Genomic DNA, 21398 nt, shown 5'->3' with positions numbered 1-21398 from the left:
TCAAGACAGTATGACTAATATTAATAAACCACTTGTATGTCATTGTGCAGATTCAAGCTGCAGGCATTGGCTAATTAATCTCATGGCATCCTTATGAAGCAGATAACTAAACACTATCAATCCCTTTGTTAGGAATTGACTGGTTAAGTGCAAGAAGCACAGATGAGGTGATATTAATTCTTCACTCAAGCGCACAAAGAGAGAATGAATGGCAGAGGATAAAGAAAATATTCCTTTTCCACATCTGTACACAATCCACATGGTGCCTTTGAGCATCTTTAACCACTTTACTTTCACCACTGTCTCGTGTGATGGTGTGGTTCCTCCTGGTCTATTTCTGTAGGCTGGTGTACTTACATGCATACATTTGTGTGTGTATCATAAATATATATAATACATGAATTCATGCATTCCTATGTGTTTCTGATCCAAGTTTTCAGAATCTCCTAAACCACATAAGTAGGTTTTGTCCAGCCATCATTTTTGGACAGGCAGAGTCCTGGTTTGAATGTGCTATTGGTTAGCCATTAAAGGGGATTAGCCATTTTGCAAATTCAGGTGTTTCAGTGTACCCCTTGGTGCATATATGTTCTTTACAGACATATAGTGTCCTAACATTTGTTTTCTTTGCAGATATATCAAAAATTGAAATCCGTGGAACACATGGATGTTTATAACATACAGGATATTCCAAACAGGTTTTTCTACAAAAAAGGAAAATTTGTGTCTCCACTAACCCTTGTGGCCGAGGAAGGATGGTTCATAGTAGAGGTAAAGTATAGAAACAAAATACATTGACATGAATGTCAAAAGGTGCAATGTATGAAAACAGTCAGAAAATCATACAATTCTATGCTGATCATTGAGTTCAATGGGCTGACTGCAGAACTACTGCTTAAAGGGGCTTAAAGGTACTGCAGCTATCCTATAGGTAGACAGTTAAATAGTCAAGATGGTGTTTTTTCTTCTGTTGTCATAACACAGGACTAGTCCTTGTATTTCACATTCCGGTTCTGTTGCTTTAGTCTTCTTCCCCCTGCCATCTACCTTAATTTCAGACACAAAAAGAGTGTTTCTGTTTCAAGTCCTTACTGTCCCTCCATTCAGCAGTACCTGTAGCAACCTTTCATTCTGCCTGGCTTCCTACCCACCACACTAAAAAAAGCACCATTTCCCCCAAGCCCTCCAGTCTCAAAAGGGTCAGACTGAGGGTTTCCTCCTCAGAGAAGCCCTGTCCACACTCTGAAAATCTGAGAACTTCTTAAGCAAAGAATCCACATGTGAAGAGATTTTTCATAGTAACTTATTTTCTTACTATAATTTGCTGTTGTTGTTATTTTGTATTTGTAACCCTACTGGGCATCTCCACATTACAAATACTAACAGTAAGTTGGCAGAACCAAGATGTCCTGGGTTTTTTTAATGTCCCAGCATAGTCATTGCACATTGTTGCCTTGCAGATTACTGTAACTCAGCTGAGCATCTTCTTTCATGACTTTCAGAGCTACTGGTCACCAAGCTTTGCTCGGGACATTTCACACCACCACATTTCTCACTAGCCAAATTGAATTTAGGATAATAATTTCTACAGCTGAATAAAAATGCACCTCTAAAAAAAACCCAGTGGCATTTGAGTATGGATTGATGAGCACATTTCTGGTTAAAAAAAAAAAAAAAAAGCCAGAGTTAAGATTTAGACATGTAAAGTAGGAATCTGAAACAATTTCGCCAAAATGATTTAAAAAAATTACAACTAAACTCTTTTGTACAAAAGTTCAAAACAGAACATTTTTACATATTCTGTTGAAAATAAAAAAGGTACTTAAAAAAGTAATTGAAACTCTGACAAACCTTAATAACAGTGCAGCAAACACTGCTGCTATGGTAATTATTTCTGTCTCTCTGCCCATTCCTTCCCATTGTTTCTGATTTTCAAGGGTGTCCTCTCATTAATACAGTCAGATTTTCCTTCTCTTCAGTACATTTTCATTATCCATGAATGGGATATGAAAATGAAAGTTTCCTGTCATTTTTAAAGCAATAATTGAGCCTTCTGTTATGCTTCCTGCTCAAATCACTGAAGAGAGGATGTTCAGCTCTTCCCTGTCACGCTCAAGGGGTGTTTTAACTCTCTGTTGGTTAGTGGATAGCTATAAGGTGTTTGAAAAGGAGATTTTTTGGTTGTTGTGTTTTGAAAGGGATAAAAAAGATGTATCTGGAAAATTGTCGTTTCTCCCAGCAAGGAGCTGGGGATCTATAACTTCTAAGTAGGTAAACTAGAACTAAAGCCCATCTACATTTCAGTTAAAGCAGGATAAGGAGGGATTTCACACACCTATCGAAGCCTTGTTCCCTCCACATGAGTGAGTGGTCCCCATCCTTTGACCAGAATTTCTCCCAGCTACTTTCCTATGTGCAACACTGGTGTTAGCCCTCAGGCCTGTGTGCTCGCTCTGTACCCATCCCAGTGTACTTTCCCAAGATTTAGGGAGCAATTGCAGTACATTTTCTAAACATTCACATGCAGGGAAAAGTCCATTGTCGGCAGTCCCAGACATGCCTGTTTCATCTTTGAGGAGCAACACTAGCCCAGGCTTAGGCTTAGCATGAAAAATTATGTCTCAGTTGAGTCTACCATCCCATTTGTATTTGTCAAGCAGGCACTTCAGGGTGCTGTCAGTGCCCTGGCCCCAAAGAAGCCCCAGGAGTTTATGAGGTTTGCTGTAAGGTAGAGCCTGATGCTCTAGAAGGGCAGCATTGGGGTGCTTGCACAGCCCTGTCTCTCAAGCTACTGCTGTTAGTGGCTCCATTTCATGAGCTCTCATTTCAGCTGCAGTTGTGAAAGCAAGTAGTATGTTTTCTGGCCCAAGAAGCAGCAAAAATGATGGAAATGACTGTGCCTTTGACTGCAGTCAGTTGTGAGTGGGTATCTCTTGCTGCCTGGGTGAGTTATGGAAAGGCACACATACCTCCTGGATTTAACATTCCTGGGGAAGCAACAGAGTCCAGGACATCTGACAGGACCATGGAGGGGTGTGGCTTCATTGATGTCATGACACTGCCAAAGAACCACTGAAAATTTGATGTGGCTTGACTTGTCTGAAGCTGATGCTAGCAAATGCCGTACAGGTCACCTGATGGTGAGCAGCACAGGTAGTCCAGGAACTGCGGTAAACAGAGCCACAGCATAAGGAGGTGCTATGGTAGGAAGAGAGGAAGGCTTGCTCCGAGCTCTGTCAGGGAAATAAATGGGGGAAGTAGATGGGGACAAGAAAAGAAATTTGTCAACTGAAATAGTTTAATTTAATCTGTAACAGATTACCCAGAGAGACTGTGGAATCTCCCTCATTGGAGATACTCAAGAACTGTCAGCAGACAATTCTGTGCAATGTGCTCTAGGATGACCCTGCTTGAGCAGGGAGGTTGGACCACATGATCCACTGTGGTCCCTTCCAACCAGAATACTACTCCATTCTGTAGTATTTTGGAATTATCTGGTACATCTGCTGAATACTGCATGTGAAGAAACACAAGGGATAAAGGGATAATCTGGGGGTTCCCCTAGAGAGTAGTTGACCTCTTAGTCCTAACTACTGCTGTCCTCACTGCACAGTCAATTTTCTTTCTGAAGGAGGAAGATAAAAATAAGACAAAATCAATGTTTGTGAAAGGAAAGACATCCTTGGTTAATCTGCTTCATCATCTGCAGGGGTTATGGCACCACTTGCCCAGGGTGGTAATGTGGGAAACTCTTCTGGGGCATCTTCTGTACTTCTGTGCCTGGGTATGAAGCCCAGACCTCACTGCTTTAGAGAACTGTGTAGATCCTTCTCTGTAACCATCAGAGAAATTAATGTCAAGGGTCTGATGAATATCTAAGTAAAATTCCTGCCGTAGTTTTGGGGCTATCTGGAATGCCACATCTGCTGCCATCCCTAAGGAACATGGGACAGGAGAAACTTGTGGACAGGGTTGGTCCAGCATTTTGATCAGCTCCTAGAGACTGCTGCTCTGACAGGTATGACACTGTTGTAGATAGTCTGGTAAGAGCTGTTTATATGAAACAGGAGAAAGTAAGGAAGGAATTTAAAAGTACTACTTAAGTGCAATATGGGCAAGGAAGAACAAGATTTATAATGACAAATTAATAAAGCATAGATCCACTGAGCAAGGAAAGAAAACAGAGTGATCTAGGTCAGGGAGAGAGGGACTGTCTTAGGTCAGAGCCAGTGTTCCCTGAAACAAACTTGATTTCTTCAATACTAAAACAAGTAGGGAGAAGAAGTAATAATTAGAAAATATATAGTAGGGGTAATACTTGTATTGTTTAGGCTGACTAATCAAGTGGAGCAAAAATGGCTTATTTTTCTAAGGTGCCAGTGGCATATGGGACAGAACAACACATCAGCAAATCCACAGCATGGTGCTGGGTGGGAGAGTGACACTGCTAGCATGAGTGGGGAGAGGGACACCACCTTGCTTGCACATGTCACATACGGCTGTGGTACTTTGGGCCTGTGGCAGAAATTTAGATGAGTTGTCCTCCCCTCTCAGTGCAGAGATGGATACTCACTGCGGCAGCTAAGCTGGGGGTCACCCCTCCTGGGGATGAGCTCCTGTGCAGCCAACAGCACAGGGGGGTCCTGATGGGTCTTGAGACACAGCATAGCACCCCCCAGTACCCCAGCACAGCCTGGCAGGCAGGCACTAACCACGCTCTGCTGTTGTCACCCAGAGCAGGGACAAGCTGCCCTTCTGGGAAAACGGGACAGGCAAGAAGGAGGCCTGGCAGAATGGCTGGCATGGCTACGACAATGAGCTCATGGACATGAGAGGCTTCTTCCTCGCATATGGACCAGGTACAATGCCACCATCCCAGGTGGGATTCCACTTCCCCTGCAGCACCATGGTCCCTACCCCTGCAGCCCTGCAGCCCCTGGCACATCAGGACCCTGATGGCACTCTGTGACGCTTAAAACTTACAAATAGATGGCAGGATTTCCTCACTACAGAAGGTTTCTAGCTCTCTTTTTTAGCTGGAGAAACAGGGCAGAGAGATATGAAGGGATTTAGTCAGCCTCTCTCTGATGTCCCAGCACAGTAACTCTGTCCCTTTGCTCTTTTTTCCTAAATTTTGGCCTAAATTTTTAATTCCATTTGAAACACACAAATTCTTCTTCTGTTGGAGGATTTGGACTCAATAACGCAGAGCACTTTATTTGGGAAGGCTGCAGCATACCTCACCCACCTGTCTGACGAGCAGACACAAGCCTCCTGGTTTCCACTTCATCTGGACCTTTAAACGCTGCAAAGCACCAGGGTGCAACTGCAGACAGGAGTGAAAACAAAGCAGAATGTGCAATAGAATTATGTCAGGCTATTAAATCTACCAAGCGCACCCAGTAAAGTAGCTCCTTAAAAGTTTGGGGGTTTTTTTGGTTTTCAGAATAAAATTGGACTAGAAGTAAAAAATAATGCACAAAAATTTTTAAAACGTTTTTGCTGATCTATGTTATTGTATAGTGTGCCACATCCCAGCCGGCTGGGAAAGTCCCAGGAAAGGCATAGGAGCCCTTGCCCTGCAGCGCCCCATATTTCAAGCACTGAGCCATAAGCTGTATGATGTTAACTCCTCTCTTTTGCCTGCAGATTTCCGATCCAACTACCGAGCACCACCCATCAGATCCGTGGATGTTTACAACATCATGTGCAGCCTGGCAGGAATACAGCCACTGCCCAACAATGGCTCCTGGTCCAGGGTGGAGTGCATGCTCCGAAACACAGCTCCCTTGGCACCACTCCCCCCATGCAGCAGCTGTGCCCTGGCACTAGTTGTGCTCTCCCTGTTCGCCAAGCAGATCTCCTTACTGTGATCCCTGAACAATGTCAGTCAGTGTCACCAGCAACTCCATTCTTCTCTGATTTTTTTTTAAAGTTCTTCATTTGAATAATAGCTTCATTAATAGAGTGCTGTCCCCCACTCCTCCATTGTGCTCCACCAGGCGTGAATCTGACCCATCCTGCATTTACAGCCGTTGTAACGTGAACATGTTCCAAACAACATGCTCCAAACACAGCCAGGGAAGTTGGTGTTGTTTCTCTAGATTTACAGCTCTGGCAATGAGAGCAGAATCCTGGCTGGCTATCCACATTATTTTCTGGCGGGTGCACGTGGGGATCTCTGAGCATCAAACACATCTTACACAGCATCTTTCTCTGAGGGGCTCACCCTGGCTCCTGGTACTGAGAAGCTCAGGAGTAGAGACTGACATCTCTGCATTTAACTGCGTTCTTCCTTCTTCACTCCTTCATCTCCAGCTCCATCACCAGCAGGGCCCCATCTTCTTACAGTGCCAGCCAAGCCCTGTCTATACTGACCCATTCAAAGTGCTTTGGTGAGTTACCATAATGCTAAGAGAGGTGGGCCAGCAGGAGAGCAGTGAGAGCATCCTATTTCTCTCAGCCTTTCCTTCTTCATTCTCCCCAGTGTGAGTCCTGGCCGTGCATAGAATCATAGAATCAGCCAGGTTGGAAGGGACCTCTGAGATCATCAAGTCCAACCCTTGATCCACTACCACTGCGGTTGCTAGACCATGACACTAAGTGCCACATCCAGTCTCATCTTAAAAACCTCCAGGGACGGAGAATCCACTACTTCCCTGGGCAGCCCATTCCGATGTCTGACCACCCTCTCTGTAAAGAAATTCTTTCTAATATCTAACCTAAACCTCCCCTGGCACAACTTGAGACCATGCCCTCTTGTCTTGCTGATAGTTGCCTGGGAAAAGAGACCAACCCCACCTGGCTACAACCTCCTTTCAGTGAGTTGTAGAGAGTGATGAGGTCTCCCCTGAGCCTCCTCTTCCCCAGGCTGAACAGTCCCAGCTCCCTCAGCCTCTCCTCATAGGACTTGTGCTCGAGTCCCTTCACCAGCCTAGTTGCCCTCCTCTGGACCTGCTCCAGGAACCTCAATATCCTTCCTGAATATGCTTCCAAGGCCTGGCTTTCCTCATGGACCACAGCAGTGGGAAGGGCTGAGAAAGGGGAGAGCAACAGAAATCCTCCACCTCAAATAGTGGGAAAATGAAGAGGCATCTGGACACGCAAGGGCTGGGAGAAAGTAGGATGAAGAAGCCTTGAATTTAACAGTCTCTTTACTTTTCCTGGTGAAGATAATACGATCTGCTCAGGTTTTGGTGTTTTGTACTCAATTGCATTTCTGAAGGTTTTCTGAAACTTGCTGCTTTTCTACCAGCTCTTGCTCTCTACACCTCTGCCAGGTGACCAGCACATTCCTCTTTATTCTGCAGCAGGGAAAGAGGTCTACACTGATAGGTGTCCCACCCTCCCAGTTAATCCTAGCGATTATTTCCACCACAGGCTATCAAGCACAAACAAAGTTGTAACGGTAAAGTTAGATTAAATAGCAGGAGAGGATAGAGCTGTTGCCAGAGGTGCCTTTGGGAGTGCCCACTGCTTTATCTGATATACCTCTGGACTGGGAACTTTCAGCAACAAACTGCCTTTGGAAGGATTTAGGTCCCTCCCCATGTGAAACAAACCTCTAGGACTTACTACTCTTATGGATCCAGAGTCAGGCATGATCCAGGTATGTGTGATACAGCACATTTAAGAGTGAATGATTACACCATGGAAAAAAAAACAAACACCAAATTAAACTTCACAAAGACTTCTGTAATAGCTGTAAAGATTTATGTAATCTGTTTTTAAAGCTCAAGTGAACCATCAAATCAATTGGGAAAAAAAAGGGAGAAAATCAGTCTTTGTTATTAGACTGTTGAGTATAAAAGACAGTTTAGTGCTTTCAAAACATTTGCAGTAGCTGTAAAACAAGCACCTATTGTTCAGAGTTCCCTGTTGCTCTTTAATGGACCATGCTCAATGAAATCACTGGAGCACATTTTTAAAGCAAGAAAAAAATTAAAAATCAGCATATCAGCATGCAAGATAACCAAATTACCAAGTTTTGTTTGAAAATCAACAGGCTAGATGCCATCAGTGCCTGCTAATCCCTCCATAGCCTGCCATTTTAACTCTTACCAGTGAACAGAACCCAAGGTCTTCTTACAGAAGAAAAGTTTCTAAAGGTATAAGGGTATATTCAGCTTCTCAGTTATACAAGCAGAAATTGGAAATAACAAATTGAGTCCATTGAGTTGTTCCGCAGGTGGGCCATGACACATGAAACCAACATTGATCCTTGTGAGCACTTCGTGTAACTCATTTTTGTCAGTGTCCACATGCAAGTACTGAAGAGTAAATTTTCTAATTGCAATATGATTTGTTTGACCTTAATGCAAGCATTGTGTGTATGGTAAAAGATACTTGGTCTGCAAAAGGGAAATTGATAGTAGACCTCCAAGAAGCTCATTAGTTTCAGGAGAACTACAGCTCATTATTTTTTGAAAAGTGCATCTTTCTTCCTCAGAAATGTTGTACCTCTGAATCAGTTCACATTCTCATTCAAAAATCAAGTGTCTTATCTCTCACCTATTTTTCTGTATACTATGCAATGGAAGTGGGTGTATTTTAAAACCTATTTCTGAATGATGTTTTTATACAGTGACTGATTGTGAATGAGTGAATAATCCTAAGAATGGTGTTGGGAAAAAAATGCATCTTTTTGTAAATACTGTAGGATTTTTGAAAAAAAAACCCACAAAAAACCAAAAAAAAAACCCCAAAACCTGCCCCATAACACCTTGCCTTTCTTGTCTTTGCTGCATCAAAGTGTGATAAACAGTGTTTGAAGCTTGTGCTGATTAATTATCAGAAAGATGAATGTAAACATTGTTTAGAAATGGCAAAGTTGTCAGCATGTAAATTAAGGACATTAAATACATCACATAAGATACTGTAGCTTGTATATGCAGTCCTTTTTTCCAGATCTACTTCAGTATTTAATCTTTTGAACATCCATCCAGGGACATGTAATTCACACTAGCCAATGGACATGACAAAACATTTTGCTCTGCTAAGAAGAGGGGTGAGCCCTGGATGCTCTCTCCAGGCCCACTTCTCCAAGCCTGCTTTGTTACCATCACATCAGCTGCTTGCACAGAAATCAAGTGCATTGTCACTGGTTCAGGCTTTCCAGAGCCCCCACTTCCCAGTGGGGGATGGTGCAAATGGCAACAAGACCTTGAAAACCAACACTACAGGTCTTGAGGGCAAGCGACCCTACCCACCCTTTAAGCTTCACAAACCAACAATGTTCAGTGAAGAGACTAATATAATAGAAATAAGTCTCCAAACCTACTCAGTGGAATTTAGCTTGTTTTCCTTATGCTAACTGACCACAAGGGCAGGGAGTAGATGCTGAGGAGAATCAGCTCAGGTATGCCAAGGAGTCCTTTAATTCTCAGCAGGGCTCCCTTCAAACCAGCAGCACTGCCAAAGTCTGCCAGAGATGCTCCCCTTGTGTTCCAGGAGCATGGGTCCTGTGAGCAGGAGGATGCTGAGGGATTGCCTGCACAGAGACAGCATGGGAATCAGCCTCAGTCAGCTCCCTGTAACAGTGCCAAAAATGGCAATTTCACACCTAAATAAACTAAGCCGTTTTATCAGTGAGCTTGGTGGCCATGTAAATGGCATAGCTGGCCAAGGCTCAGCAGGTGGGCCCTCCAGCATCCCTCAGGATGTAGCCCACATTGTCTGCACAGACTGCAGCCTCATGGACACTTTCCTGTTGCCCCAGACACAGGCCTGAGCCCTCCATAATTATGGGGACTTCACAACTAAGGGGTGAATGAAAAGATTTTGTGGTGTTCGTCACCTTACTTGTCTCCTAACAGCTAAGTCAAAACATCTGTCAGATGTTAAACCCCACACCTCAGGGGGAGATGCAGACCAAATGAGCTCTGGGCACTGGGAATTGAAAGACATTGGAAAAGCCCCTTTTGTAACATTTCCCCGCCTCATTTTCCCTGTGGGGCTGTGGAGAGAGGGCAGGCAACAGCAAATCCAATGAGAATTTTAAAAGAAAACATAGCCTAATGAAGGGAAAAATTTTAAACCCTCCATTTTAGCATAAGGAGGCTTTAAGGGCTGTTCTGAAAGACAACTTTCACCTACATGGAAAAACATTTTTTCTTCAGGTATTGAAACACATTTAAGTTAAGGGAAGGTTATTGGAGAGTGCCCAAAAATAAGAACATTTCAGAGTTACAGTTGACTGGGCAGTGTAATTCTTAAACTTTATACAGATGTTTACAGCTCTATGGATTATTCTGATAACATTTCAAATACATGGAAGTTGCCATGGACTTGCAAACCAGTATGATGGTATCCCAAATCTGGCAGATCTGTATCAATGACACCAGTTCCAGTCTGCCAAGCCAATTTCATGTGGAAACCACCATGAGCTGCCAGCAGGCCTGTCCTGGTCTCTCCCTACCCCAGCCAGGCATCTGCCTGAAGGCTGCCCAGGATGCAGGGAATGCTTTGCTGCAGCCGCACCACTGCACCAAGGCCACTGCTACTGCCCTGGCTGGCCAGAACTTGCTACCTGTGGGGTCTGAAGATACACTCCAGGGTGGAAGACACCCACCAGCAGCAGCCCTGGAACACCCGTATGTGCTCCATCAGCTTGGCAGGCTGGGGCAGGCTGGGGACAGGTGGCGGCGGGTGGGGGGAAAGGCCTGACAGGCCCTGGGAGTGGAGATCACGGATCCACAGAATGGGTCAGGTTGGAAGGGACCACAGTGGGTCATGTGGTCCAACCTCCCTGCTCAAGCAGGGTCATCCCAGAGCATGTGGCACAGGATTGTGTCCAGATCATTCTTGAACATCTCCAGTGAGGGAGACTCCATAACCTCTCTGGGCAACCTGTTCCAGTGCTCAGTTCCCTGCACAGTAAAGAAGTTCCTCCTCATGTTCAGCTGGAGCTTCCTGTGCATCAGTTTCTGCCCATTGCCTCTTTTCCTATTGCTTGGCACCACCAAGAAGAGCCTGGATCCATCCTCTTGATATCTTCCCTTCAGATACTTATAGACATCGATGAAGTCCCCTCTTAGTCATCTCTTCTCGAGGCTGAACAGGCCCAGCTCCCTCAGCCTTTCCGTGTATGAGTTGCTCCAGTCCCTTGACCAACTTTGTCGCCCTCCACTGGACCTGCTCCAGGAGCTCCATGTCTCTCTCTTGTGCTGAGGATCCCAGAACTAGACACAGATCTCCTCACACGCTGCTTTTACGGCCTCCCTTGCCCCCTGCAGGGCGAAGGCTGCGAGGGTGCAGCCCCCAAGGGCGGCGGGCTCTGCCCGGCCCGGACGGAGCAGCCCCGGCCCCTCCCGGCGGGCCCGGCCCGGCCGCGCCCCCTGCCGGCTGACCGGCACACCGCGGGTGTGGGATAGAAGTAATCTCTATTTTAACAAGGATAGGAAGGACCGGGACTATTCCTTCATTCTGTGTGTCTCATCGCAGCTTTTCCTCTTTCTCCCCTTTGACTCTCTCTGTTGCCCTTTGCTCTATGGCCGATTCCTCCTCGTGCAGTGCCCCAAACCCACTGCCTCCATGTAGCAACCTGAGCAAACCTCCCGTCTCCTCCTGCCCTCGTTTCCACAGGAGGAGAGGGCTCGGCAAGACCCATGCGTATACGTGGCCCTTAATGACCCATGAGAGGAACTACCTGGATCTACTCCCCACTGTCAGGACTTGGGCTGCACCTCGAGCTGCCTATGTTGTCGTTAAAGCCTGATCTCACCAGTGGGAAACAAAATATGTACACAATAGAGGGCAGCAAGGGTAAGTGACAGAGCTCTTGCTTTGTTACTCGTAATCACTTGCAGCTTGGCGCAAGGTTGAATGCAGCATCCTCAGGTCAGGTGTCCCAGCAGTGCCTCAAGGAGGACTCTGAGTCTTTGTCAGCACAGGGGAACTGAATAAAGCAGTCACAGGCAGCAAAGAAATGGTGAGGAGGGATGAGGAGAGTGGGCTGAGATGGGGAAGATGCAGTGCCCACCTCCCACACCAGCACAGATCAGGACTTAGCTGAGCTTTGGAGAGCTCATTTTGTTCCTCCCTTAGTCACAGCAAATGAGGCATTTTAATATCAAGATTGCAGCAGTCTTCAGGAGCAAGGGGCACCAGTGCATGCACAGGAGATGTTCCTGTGTCCCTCACCAAGAAGTTGCAGGCAGCCAGCCCCAAAATGTCAGCATCCTTTGCTGGAACCATGTGGGCATCTCCTACATGACCAATTTTCTGTGGTTGCAGGAGTGGGCACTGACAGCTCTTGAGCAGCCTTCTGTTATTCTCAAGAAATTAATAATACGCTAAAACATTACTCAGCACTTAGATAAATTGTTTGGTGAATATTAATTAATCCTCAAAATTGGCTGGAGACACTGGAATTGCTTCCTTGCCAGATAGAAAAAGGGAGGCTGAGGTGGCACCAGCCATTGCAAAGGCTGCAAAGTGCAGGTAGGGCTCACAGGGGATCATCCACAATCCCTGTTGAACACCGAGTTGACCTGCTGCTCACACCAGGCTCCCTCCCTGCAAGGGCTCCTGGCCATGTAAATGTATATAACTGAGCCACGCGTCCATAACAGGCAGTTTTAGCCTTTTTTCAGTGGTCCCACATGCTGCTCATCCTACATTACTAGAACAACCACTACATTTGCCTTCACTGTTACATGGTCCCCTATTCAGATTAGTTTTACCCCTGCAGCCCAGAACCATACAAAGTGACTCAGGAGGATCTGCTTCTGATTTCTGAGAGATGCCTCCCACCCTCTACATCGTTCCTGGGCAGAAGGAGGCTCTGACAAATTCAAAATGAATTTTTTGAAAATGTGTATTTGCCTGACTATGTAACCAACCATCCACCCATCCATCCATCCACCTGTAAATCTCACTCTCTTAATATTCTTTCCATGTCCTCCATATTGGTGGAGTTTTGGGGTGCAAGATTTTTTCTGTGTTTGCCAGAGTAGGCAGCAAGGTGGTTTTCATCTCATTAATTATCCACAAGGATCCAGCGGGTGGCAGAAGGGTAACCCATGTGGGGTAGGAGAGGCATAACCCCATTGAACACATCCCACACCTCACGGATGCCTCGACTGAGAAGATGCTGTAAAAGAGAGGGAAAGCACCCCTTGCCCAGCTGTGGAGGGGTACTCCGAGTACAGATATAACACAGAAATAATTTTGGGCTTAAAACTAAGATTTTAAAGCAGCATTCCCATAGCAGCCATGAAAGAGGACAAAAAAAAAAAAAACAACCAAAACCAAACACTTAATATTTTTTAAGGTGGAGTTCAAGCAGTTTAAGAGCTGGATTATACAACCTGCTTGCTTACACTACTGCAAGGACTGGGTGGGATAACCTGGAACATCCTCTCCAGCCCTAATCTCAAATGTTTCCTTACATGAACAGTTTTAGGAAAGAAAAATAACTATTCTCCCTCCTCTAAACAGAATAAACTTGAGAGAGCCCTGAACTTTCTTTTTGTTTCTTACCTTTTCCCGCAAGAACAAATGGGATGAACAAACCCAAGTCCCACTGACAAGACGATATTTAATATCCATGATGTGGGGAGCTTTCCAGCAAAAGACAGACTATGTTTTATGCAGAAATAGCTGAATGCAGCCTGAAAAGGCCTAGCAATTAATCACGCATTTGAAGAAATACAACACACTCATAGAGGCTGAATTTTAAATGCTTGCTGCTCCAGTTTGGACAGTGACAAATTTAGACACACACAAAAGCAGGTGTGGCTCTTGAAGAAGCCCTCTGAGGGCAATTAAAAGTGGGAAACCAGCTGGCAAGTGTGCAGATGTGACAGCTAGAGCAGCTTAGGAAATGGATACAGAGTAGGAGGATGGAAGAATTAATGGTGTAAGAGCTTAGGCGACTGAAACATGACCTGCTCTTCGAAGGGGGTTGCTCCATGGAAGGTGAAGTGCCTTGTCATGTGGGATGGGCTAAGCAGTGACAGCCATGTGTTTCCACTGCCCTCAGGAGCTGCCCCATGCCTTCTGCAGGCAGGCTGCAAATGAAATACTCATTGAAGGACCCCAAGAGCTGCAGGAGCTGCTGTTCCGTGTATCACATGGCTTCCCATGGTGCCAAGGGGATAGCTGCAGTCATGGATGTCTGGAGCAGATGGCCTGGGCACCTCTGAAAATGTCTGCAATGCCCTGTGACAGAAAACACAAGGAGCTGAGATCAAGGGTGGATTTTCCCAAAACAGCTCCAATGAGAACTAGGTCTGCTCCAATCCAGCAGGCAATATCCAGCCAGGTGTCACATACAGTGCTTCATTGTTCCTGATCAGTCCACCGTCTCCAGTGTTCACAGCTCTAAATAAGTCAAGGAAATGGTTATTTTTCCCACTGAAAATACATAAAATAATTCAGACACATGACCAATTATGAGGGATTTGTTATTTGCCATTACGGTTTCCATTTAGGAACTGTGAGCAGATTTAAAAATAGTGCCATGCAAACAATGAATCAGTACAAGCCAGAGCTCCTCAACCCATTTGGAAAAGGATGCCACCATGATTGTCATGACATTTCTCAGTGCTGTTACTCCCACATTTACTCCTACCCTGCCTCTCTCCACACATCCAGTGGGTGTGAGGTATCACCAGGACAGCATTTTGTAGAAACTACCTTCTACCAAAGTGCAGGCTGGAGGACTGGTCCCATTTGCCTCTTCAAAGTCTGTTCTTCCAAAGTAATTTGCTGATACAAATCTCTTTCTCGTTGTGAATTGTATGGACTACTTCTCAGAAATAGCTGTCAGCACAGACTGATCTAGATGACTTTTTGGGTTTTTTTTCCCCCTTGTCCCCAAGAAAAGGATTGTTCCCACTAATGTTAAGCTTTGGCACCCTTCCAGGAAGCTGAGCAAAACAGCATTTCATTTGAGGCTGCTGATAACATGGCAGAGTGGACAAGGTCTTTACCAGTTTCAACCTCTAAAAAAAATATCTCTAGTGAAGAGCTGCTCAGCTGCTTGCCTGTCTCTGTGAAGCTGAGTATTTAAGCCACTTTTCTTTAAAAAATATCTTATTTTCATTGGCCCTATTTTCAGCACAGTGTTGATGAAGCACAGGAAATTTTCTGTGTAAAAGGAGCTCTTTTTCTGTGTTCATCCCCCACCACTAGCCTTGCTGCTTGTCACCAGCATGGGTCGTGACAGACCTAACAGTGCCATCCTAGACAGAATTTCAAATAATAAGGCAGACAGGCAGCTTCACTGTGGGAAATAGCCATTCACAGTACTTCTGTACCTGAGTACAGGTAGTCATTGCAGCACAAGACTCTCTTTGGCCTAAGAGCTTTCATATGAAAAACGCATCCTAAGACTGAATAAATTATTTTATAATGAGCTCAGCATCCAGGGTCTCGGCCAGGGAGGAGGGCCTCAGCTGGCTGGTAACAAACCCAGCCTCAAAACACAGTCCTTGCCAAAAATCCTGCAAGGGTAGAAGAAAGGAGGCAACCAGAGAGAGCCACTAACACCGCCGGAGGCTATACTGAGCACAAAAAGAGCAGCCATAGGGCCAAGACAATCTCTGCCAGTGCTTTTCTTCTGTTTGAATGGGCAGGAACAGGCTAATTTGGAACTGGCAGCAGGTAAAAAAAGACAAGATATAAGATGAATCTTACATAATAATCTGAAACTGTTCTGTGTCCCCCTTCCAGTTCTCCATGACAATCACAGCTAGAAATGGAGATGCCTCTGAGTGATGTTCAAATGGTTTCATATACTAGTGTGGCAAACAGAGCCAGTACTAAAACTTCCCTGCCTCTGAGAAGTGGCAAGACGAGAGGCAATTGTTGGTTGCCCATCCATCTTCCTTCTGTAATCTGTTCTATGGAGACTGCTGCCACGTGCAAATATCTCCAATACATCACAGACCTTCTCCTGATGGAGAGAGAAGATGTTTTTTAGGATGCAAAATACACTTGGAAGTGCTCTGCAGCCTTCACAAGGGAAGAAATTGCAAGCTATTGCATGTATGATATGAATGGAGGGGAAAAAAAGGAGAAGTTTTTATTCCAAGACAAATATGAGTGCCTTGAGGATGACCAAACCTTCAGGAGCAGAAACCTCCTGCACACACAGGAAGGGGGAAGGCTGATATGTTGAGACAAGCAATTACAACTTGTGTTTTAGGGGGCTGCCTGAGTAGAGGGAAATATCTCCAGGAGTGCTGAGCATCTCACCAGTTTTGCAAGATGTGGCTAGTTCCTACCTAGTGGGTGAAGCATGGCAAGTTGTTCTTCAGACCAGGAGCTAGCCAGGAGTAAGGAGGGCCATTGCACTTGGGCAGCAGAGAGGAGGATCCCCATGGCAGCACTGCCAGGTGGCCCTGTGGGATCCCTCTCTAGCCCTTTTTCCATGACCCCACTCTGCCTGTGAATGGGGCACCTTCAGGTAACCCAGCCCCTGCTGCCCTCAGTGGCTGCACTGCCTCCTGTCACCTGCTTCCTGGCTGGACATTGCTCAGGGACACCACACCCCTACAGCACAACTACAGACATATGTCAGAACATTCCAGTATCAGTTGCTATTTATTTTAGGTTTGTATAAACCATGAAGGCAGGCACATGTAGTTCCCTGCCTCAGCTGACTTTTGGGAGCCCAGGATCCTTCAGCCTCCATATAATGTAAAGATTTTTTCTTCTGTCTTGAATTGACATCTTTCTTCTCCAGCTGCTGGTCCCAACTATGACTCCCCAGCTACTGAAGTGCAGCCTCACATTCCTCTGCCTTTGCGTTTTCCTCTTTGTTTTGGTGAAATCTCTTGAATTTTTAAGCCCTTATACTCCAATTCCCTTTTTCTCATTCTGATGAAAGGTATCCACCCTCCTTCTCTTCCCTTCGAATTGCAGAGATAGCAGTTTGGAGGAAATCTGGGCAGAAGCTGGTTGCCTGCTGACCAGTATGTTCATGGAGACCCATGCCAGGGTTGCACCACTGACTGCATTATCCATGGCACAAGGCAGCAGTCATGAGACACAGAATTCACACACTACACGTTTGTATAGTCCAGAGATTACAGTCTTCTTTTTTTTAACCAAAAAAATAAATGCCAATAGTCTTTGTTTTTAGCCTGATGTGGGACTAACTCAGTTGCTTTGCTCTGCCTTGAGACTGAAGCTGGTGGTTTCAACTGACTGGACCTGATGACCCACTACTAACCCACACTAACAGTGCCAAAAAAGGCAACTTTGTCCTCAGCAACATCCCAAGAAACTAATTTTCATAAAGACAAACAGTTCAGAAATCTGCAGTGGTCTAAATATTTTAAGGCAATACTCTTTTACAAGTTTCTGGATCAAGGAAAGTTCACTCATGTCCAGGCGAATGTTTTAAATTCAATGAAAGTTTTTCAGAGCTGTTTGTCATTCTGTAAGGCTTTAGTTTTCTGTGATTTTATTTTCTTATTTCTGTCTGCAAAAAATAAGTGGATTTCTCACTTTTTTATTTCTTATACGAACTGTGATTTGGTGAAACTGTTATCTGCTGTCTAACAGCAAAGCATGAGAGATACTGTCTCTCCATACTGGATTATAGATAATAATAAAACCACAAAGGCAAAGCATCTATCTTTAAGGAGGAACAATAAATATATTGTCTGTCTTAGGTCTGGGGACTCTTGAGTTTCTTCATCGTGAATTAATAATAAATCTCTAGGGTCCACTGGTGAGTACTTACAAATAAAACACTATGGTTAGAAGATAAAATTACTTTCCTCAGAAATAAGTGGGGAGGAGAAGATGGGAAACTAGTACAGCACATGCTGCCAGGGAGGGCTCCCATGGAGCTGTCAGCCTGCCAGATGCAGGAGCCAAGGGACAGCAGAACAACAACAGAGCTGAGGAGCTTTTTGGGTTTCCTGTTCTACTTTGGAGGATGTGTCCTTCTCCTCTATGGGGCAAGGACAAGGGCTCCAATTGGAGTCTAGCACCTCTGTTCCTTGGGGCTGGTCACCAGGGTGGCCTTGTGTGTTTACACCATGATGGACAAAGTGGCTTCTGCGCCTCTCCTCCTCATGGTGCCTCCTGTGATGCTTCTGCCACAGATTTCATTTGACCTCTGCCTCAACCCAAAGTTCCCTGGGAAGTCTCAGCACTCCTTCAGAAGAAAAGAAAAAAAATATACTGCATTGTCTAGGCTAAAAAAAAAAGGAGAAAAAAAAGGTGGTTGCTCTTTTACTGAGAAGCTCTGCCAGGGTCATGCCTTAGATGACGATTACAGCTGGACCAGTTACAAGTATCTGAAAGTCATCACCAGCTTGTGTCCCACAGAATCATGTTAAATTGCTGCAGCTGGATGCTAAATAGGACTTCTCTGACATGTTCATTTTGGGCCTCAGCCAGAGGCATGCACTAAACTGGACAGAGAAGAGCCTCTCCCCCACCATGGCCTCCCCATGCTAGGGTGAACAGCAGCAAGGGGCTGGAGCCCCACAGCTCAACAGGAAGCCGAGACTGGGGATTTGGTTCAAGGCTACTGGCTACTGGGCTGCAAGGAACAGCAGTGCTGAGGGAAGAGGGGGCTCGCTGTGGAGGCAGGGGCAGCATTCACCTGCCTTAGCCAGAAAGACAAGTGCCCCTCTCTGCTGTCCTTGTCCCAGTCACCGCCCACAATCCTAAGACTCACCTAGCCTGGAGGTCTGCACTCCTGAGTCATCAAGTTTGCAAGCTTGATGGCTGCTCCTGGCAGTCAGTGCCCAGTGGTATATGAGTAGTGATGTGCATGGTGGAGACATAGTGAGGGCAGCTTCCATGTACGTGGGTCATGGGATGGGGTTTGCATTCAAACTCCTCTGATGCAACAAGCTGCCCTGTAAAGTTAATTACCTAGGTCCTCATTTTCCAAAACCCGAGGTAATAAGACCCAAAAGGGCTGCAGTGCTGTGGCTGTGCTCCTGATGTGCATCCTCTGGCACAGAAGTTTTATCAGCAAGTCGTGCAGCCCCTCTGTGCCAAGACTGACTGACTGCAATTGGAACTGCAGCACAGTGAGCACAGGCAATCAGGACAGCTCCTGCTTGGAGCTGAAGTGCCAGTGCTGGTGTACCTTTTAACTGCTGCATGAGGAAAGCCTACATCCATGGGAGAGACCTGGCTCCTGCTTGTCCTCTTGGTACCAGCGCACTACTGAACACATTGGAAGCTGCTACTTTTGCAGCTTCCTGCAGGATTGACCCTCTTTAGCACTTACCAGTTAATTTTACCAGCGTCAAGCAGAGGGACAAGAGGAGAAAAATGGAGAGAACTCAAAACAAAAGGGTTCAAGTTTCCTTAAGCAAGCAAGCAATCAGGCAGAGTACATAACTATCTCAGTGTACGCACAAACATGCTGGTAGATTCATTTACTGTTTGCTTATTTTCACATAGCTGGCAGAACAGGGTTAGGTTTTATGTGCTTATTAGGATGAAAGATGAAAAACAAAGGTTGCTAAAAAAAAGTACTTGGGATTTCCCATTCCCAGTCCCTATTCATCACTTCCGTGACAGCTGTGCTAAAAATAGTTTGCTAAACATGAGGACCTACAGGCACAGAAGGAATTTGCTTATAAATGCAAGCTTAGCCATCTCCACACAAAACCACGGGCAGCTATCGAAGTCCCAGCATCTCGTACTGCTACAAAACCCTTCTCCCTTCAAATATCAGCTATAGTCAACTGAAGTGTCAGAGCTGTGGGCTACCTCCCTGCAGTTTAGGAAAGGCTGGTTAAGTAGAGGCCATTTTCCTCACAGCTGTTCTGTGAAGCACAGCTGGAGGAATCACTTTCCTAAGCATTTATCTGGGGCCTTGCTTGGTGCCCTGAGGAAGACAAATGTGACCTGTTGTTCCAGTGCTGTTTAGGGTTATGGGTCTCCTCTTTGAGCCCTCAAAGCACAGACATGATGGCCAGAAAAGAACATAGTCAAAAAAGCAGAAGCAGCAGTCAAAAAGTAGGAAGAAAACAGAAAGGACAAAAAAATGGGGGCATATTTACATTCCCAAACTTTTTTAAAATTGAAAGCCTGCAACAGCATGGCTTGAAGGGAAGTGCTGACAGGAGCACCTATCCTGAAGCAGCTGAGCACCTTTTTTTCTCTGAGGTCCTTCTGATGAGCAGGCACAGTGAAAAAGGGTAAGTATTAGAAAAGTGGGAAAAGATACTATAGAATTAGGATGACATTTTGAGAGCGGAGAATGAGAAAAGGGGCAGAGAGCATCTCATGTCAAGTAACATGTAAAAAAAAAAACCAACCTGAAGGAGAATAAATGTCAAAAAGGACCAGAAGACAAATGGATTCATTGGAAGAAGGACATTATAGAAAATAAGTTGTGAGGCAAACAACTAAAGAAACAGTTGAGAGGCTGACGGAAGAAAAATCTGGAGAGATCTTTCAAAAATGTTATCTTATAGAGTAGATACAGAGGGATGGAAATTTACTCAGTGTTATCAGCAGAAAGGCATGATCTAAAACCAAGAGAGTACTTCTGCCAAGCAACAGCCCTAGACATTTTCCAAATGTTATAGGCCATGTTTCACCAAAAAGATGTCATTTGCTGAAGATCTTCAGTTTACCTGCCAGCAGAGCAGGCATAAAGAGAATTCAAGCCAGTCTTCCAAAAACGTTTTAAAGCGCAAAGTGTGATGAAAAGTGAGGTGACTTTGGACAATCATACTTTTTGATCAGCCTAATACAAGAGCACTGTAAGGACAGAAACAAAAACAAAGCTCTCTGTGAGGGGGAAATAGTGCTTGCAAACTTCTCCAGCTATACTGAAAAGGCTGTGAAAGTCTAATTCTGACCAACATGCAAAACTGACTTTGCCTGTGCAAGGCACTAGGACACCGCTAGCATAAAGCCCTAGCCAAACCCTACCCGGCTTTGGCTTTTTTCCCCCTTGTAATTCAAAATGCACAATTTCATGGAGATGGATTACAAAGGAAGCAGATGGATGAAGGGGAACCAGCAAAGACTACAGATAGCATGGTAGTAGTATGTGCCACTGGCAGGTGACAAGACAAGGTGCTTATGACAGCACCTTCTTACAATAGATGCTCCTTTGTTTATCTTGTAAATGTTGTAAATACTCATAGCTGACCTTGGCAAACAGCAGTTCTTGTGGCACAACTCTGGCAAACCTCCTGAACCCTAAACCTCCTCAAAACCTTTTTTCAGGTGGTGACAGAGAGTGGAAAAATGGCACCTGCATGTTACATTGTCCACTTGGGCCTTTCCCATCAGCTTTTTTTTGAAGAATGTGAAAAAACCTCCTTGTTAGAGCCCTTTCTCTTGGCTGTATGCACCAGGTCCTCTTTTGACTCATGAGGATGGAGAGGAGAGGAAAAGAGGGATTTGACACCTGTTGCTCTTAGCAGCAATGGACATCTCATTTCCTGGAGCTC

At 45.2% G+C, this 21398-nt stretch overlaps 1 protein-coding gene across 1 annotated transcript in view; it reads left to right on the top strand.

Annotated features, from left to right (window-relative positions):
• The window catches only part of ENPP6 (ectonucleotide pyrophosphatase/phosphodiesterase 6), a 33329-nt gene extending 24449 nt beyond the window's left edge, over positions 1-8880 (top strand). The window contains exons 6-8 of the mRNA XM_064652617.1: positions 634-771; positions 4736-4859; positions 5650-8880. Coding sequence (XP_064508687.1) covers positions 634-771; positions 4736-4859; positions 5650-5873 — 486 coding nt within the window. The 3' untranslated portion in view covers positions 5874-8880. The remainder of the gene's footprint in view (positions 1-633; positions 772-4735; positions 4860-5649) is intronic.
• Positions 8881-21398: the final 12518 nt, after the last annotated feature.

This window comes from Pseudopipra pipra, chromosome 4 (genome assembly GCF_036250125.1).
Source record: "Pseudopipra pipra isolate bDixPip1 chromosome 4, bDixPip1.hap1, whole genome shotgun sequence".
Lineage (NCBI taxonomy): Eukaryota > Metazoa > Chordata > Aves > Passeriformes > Pipridae > Pseudopipra > Pseudopipra pipra.
This window is presented reverse-complemented; position numbering and strand designations above follow the sequence as displayed.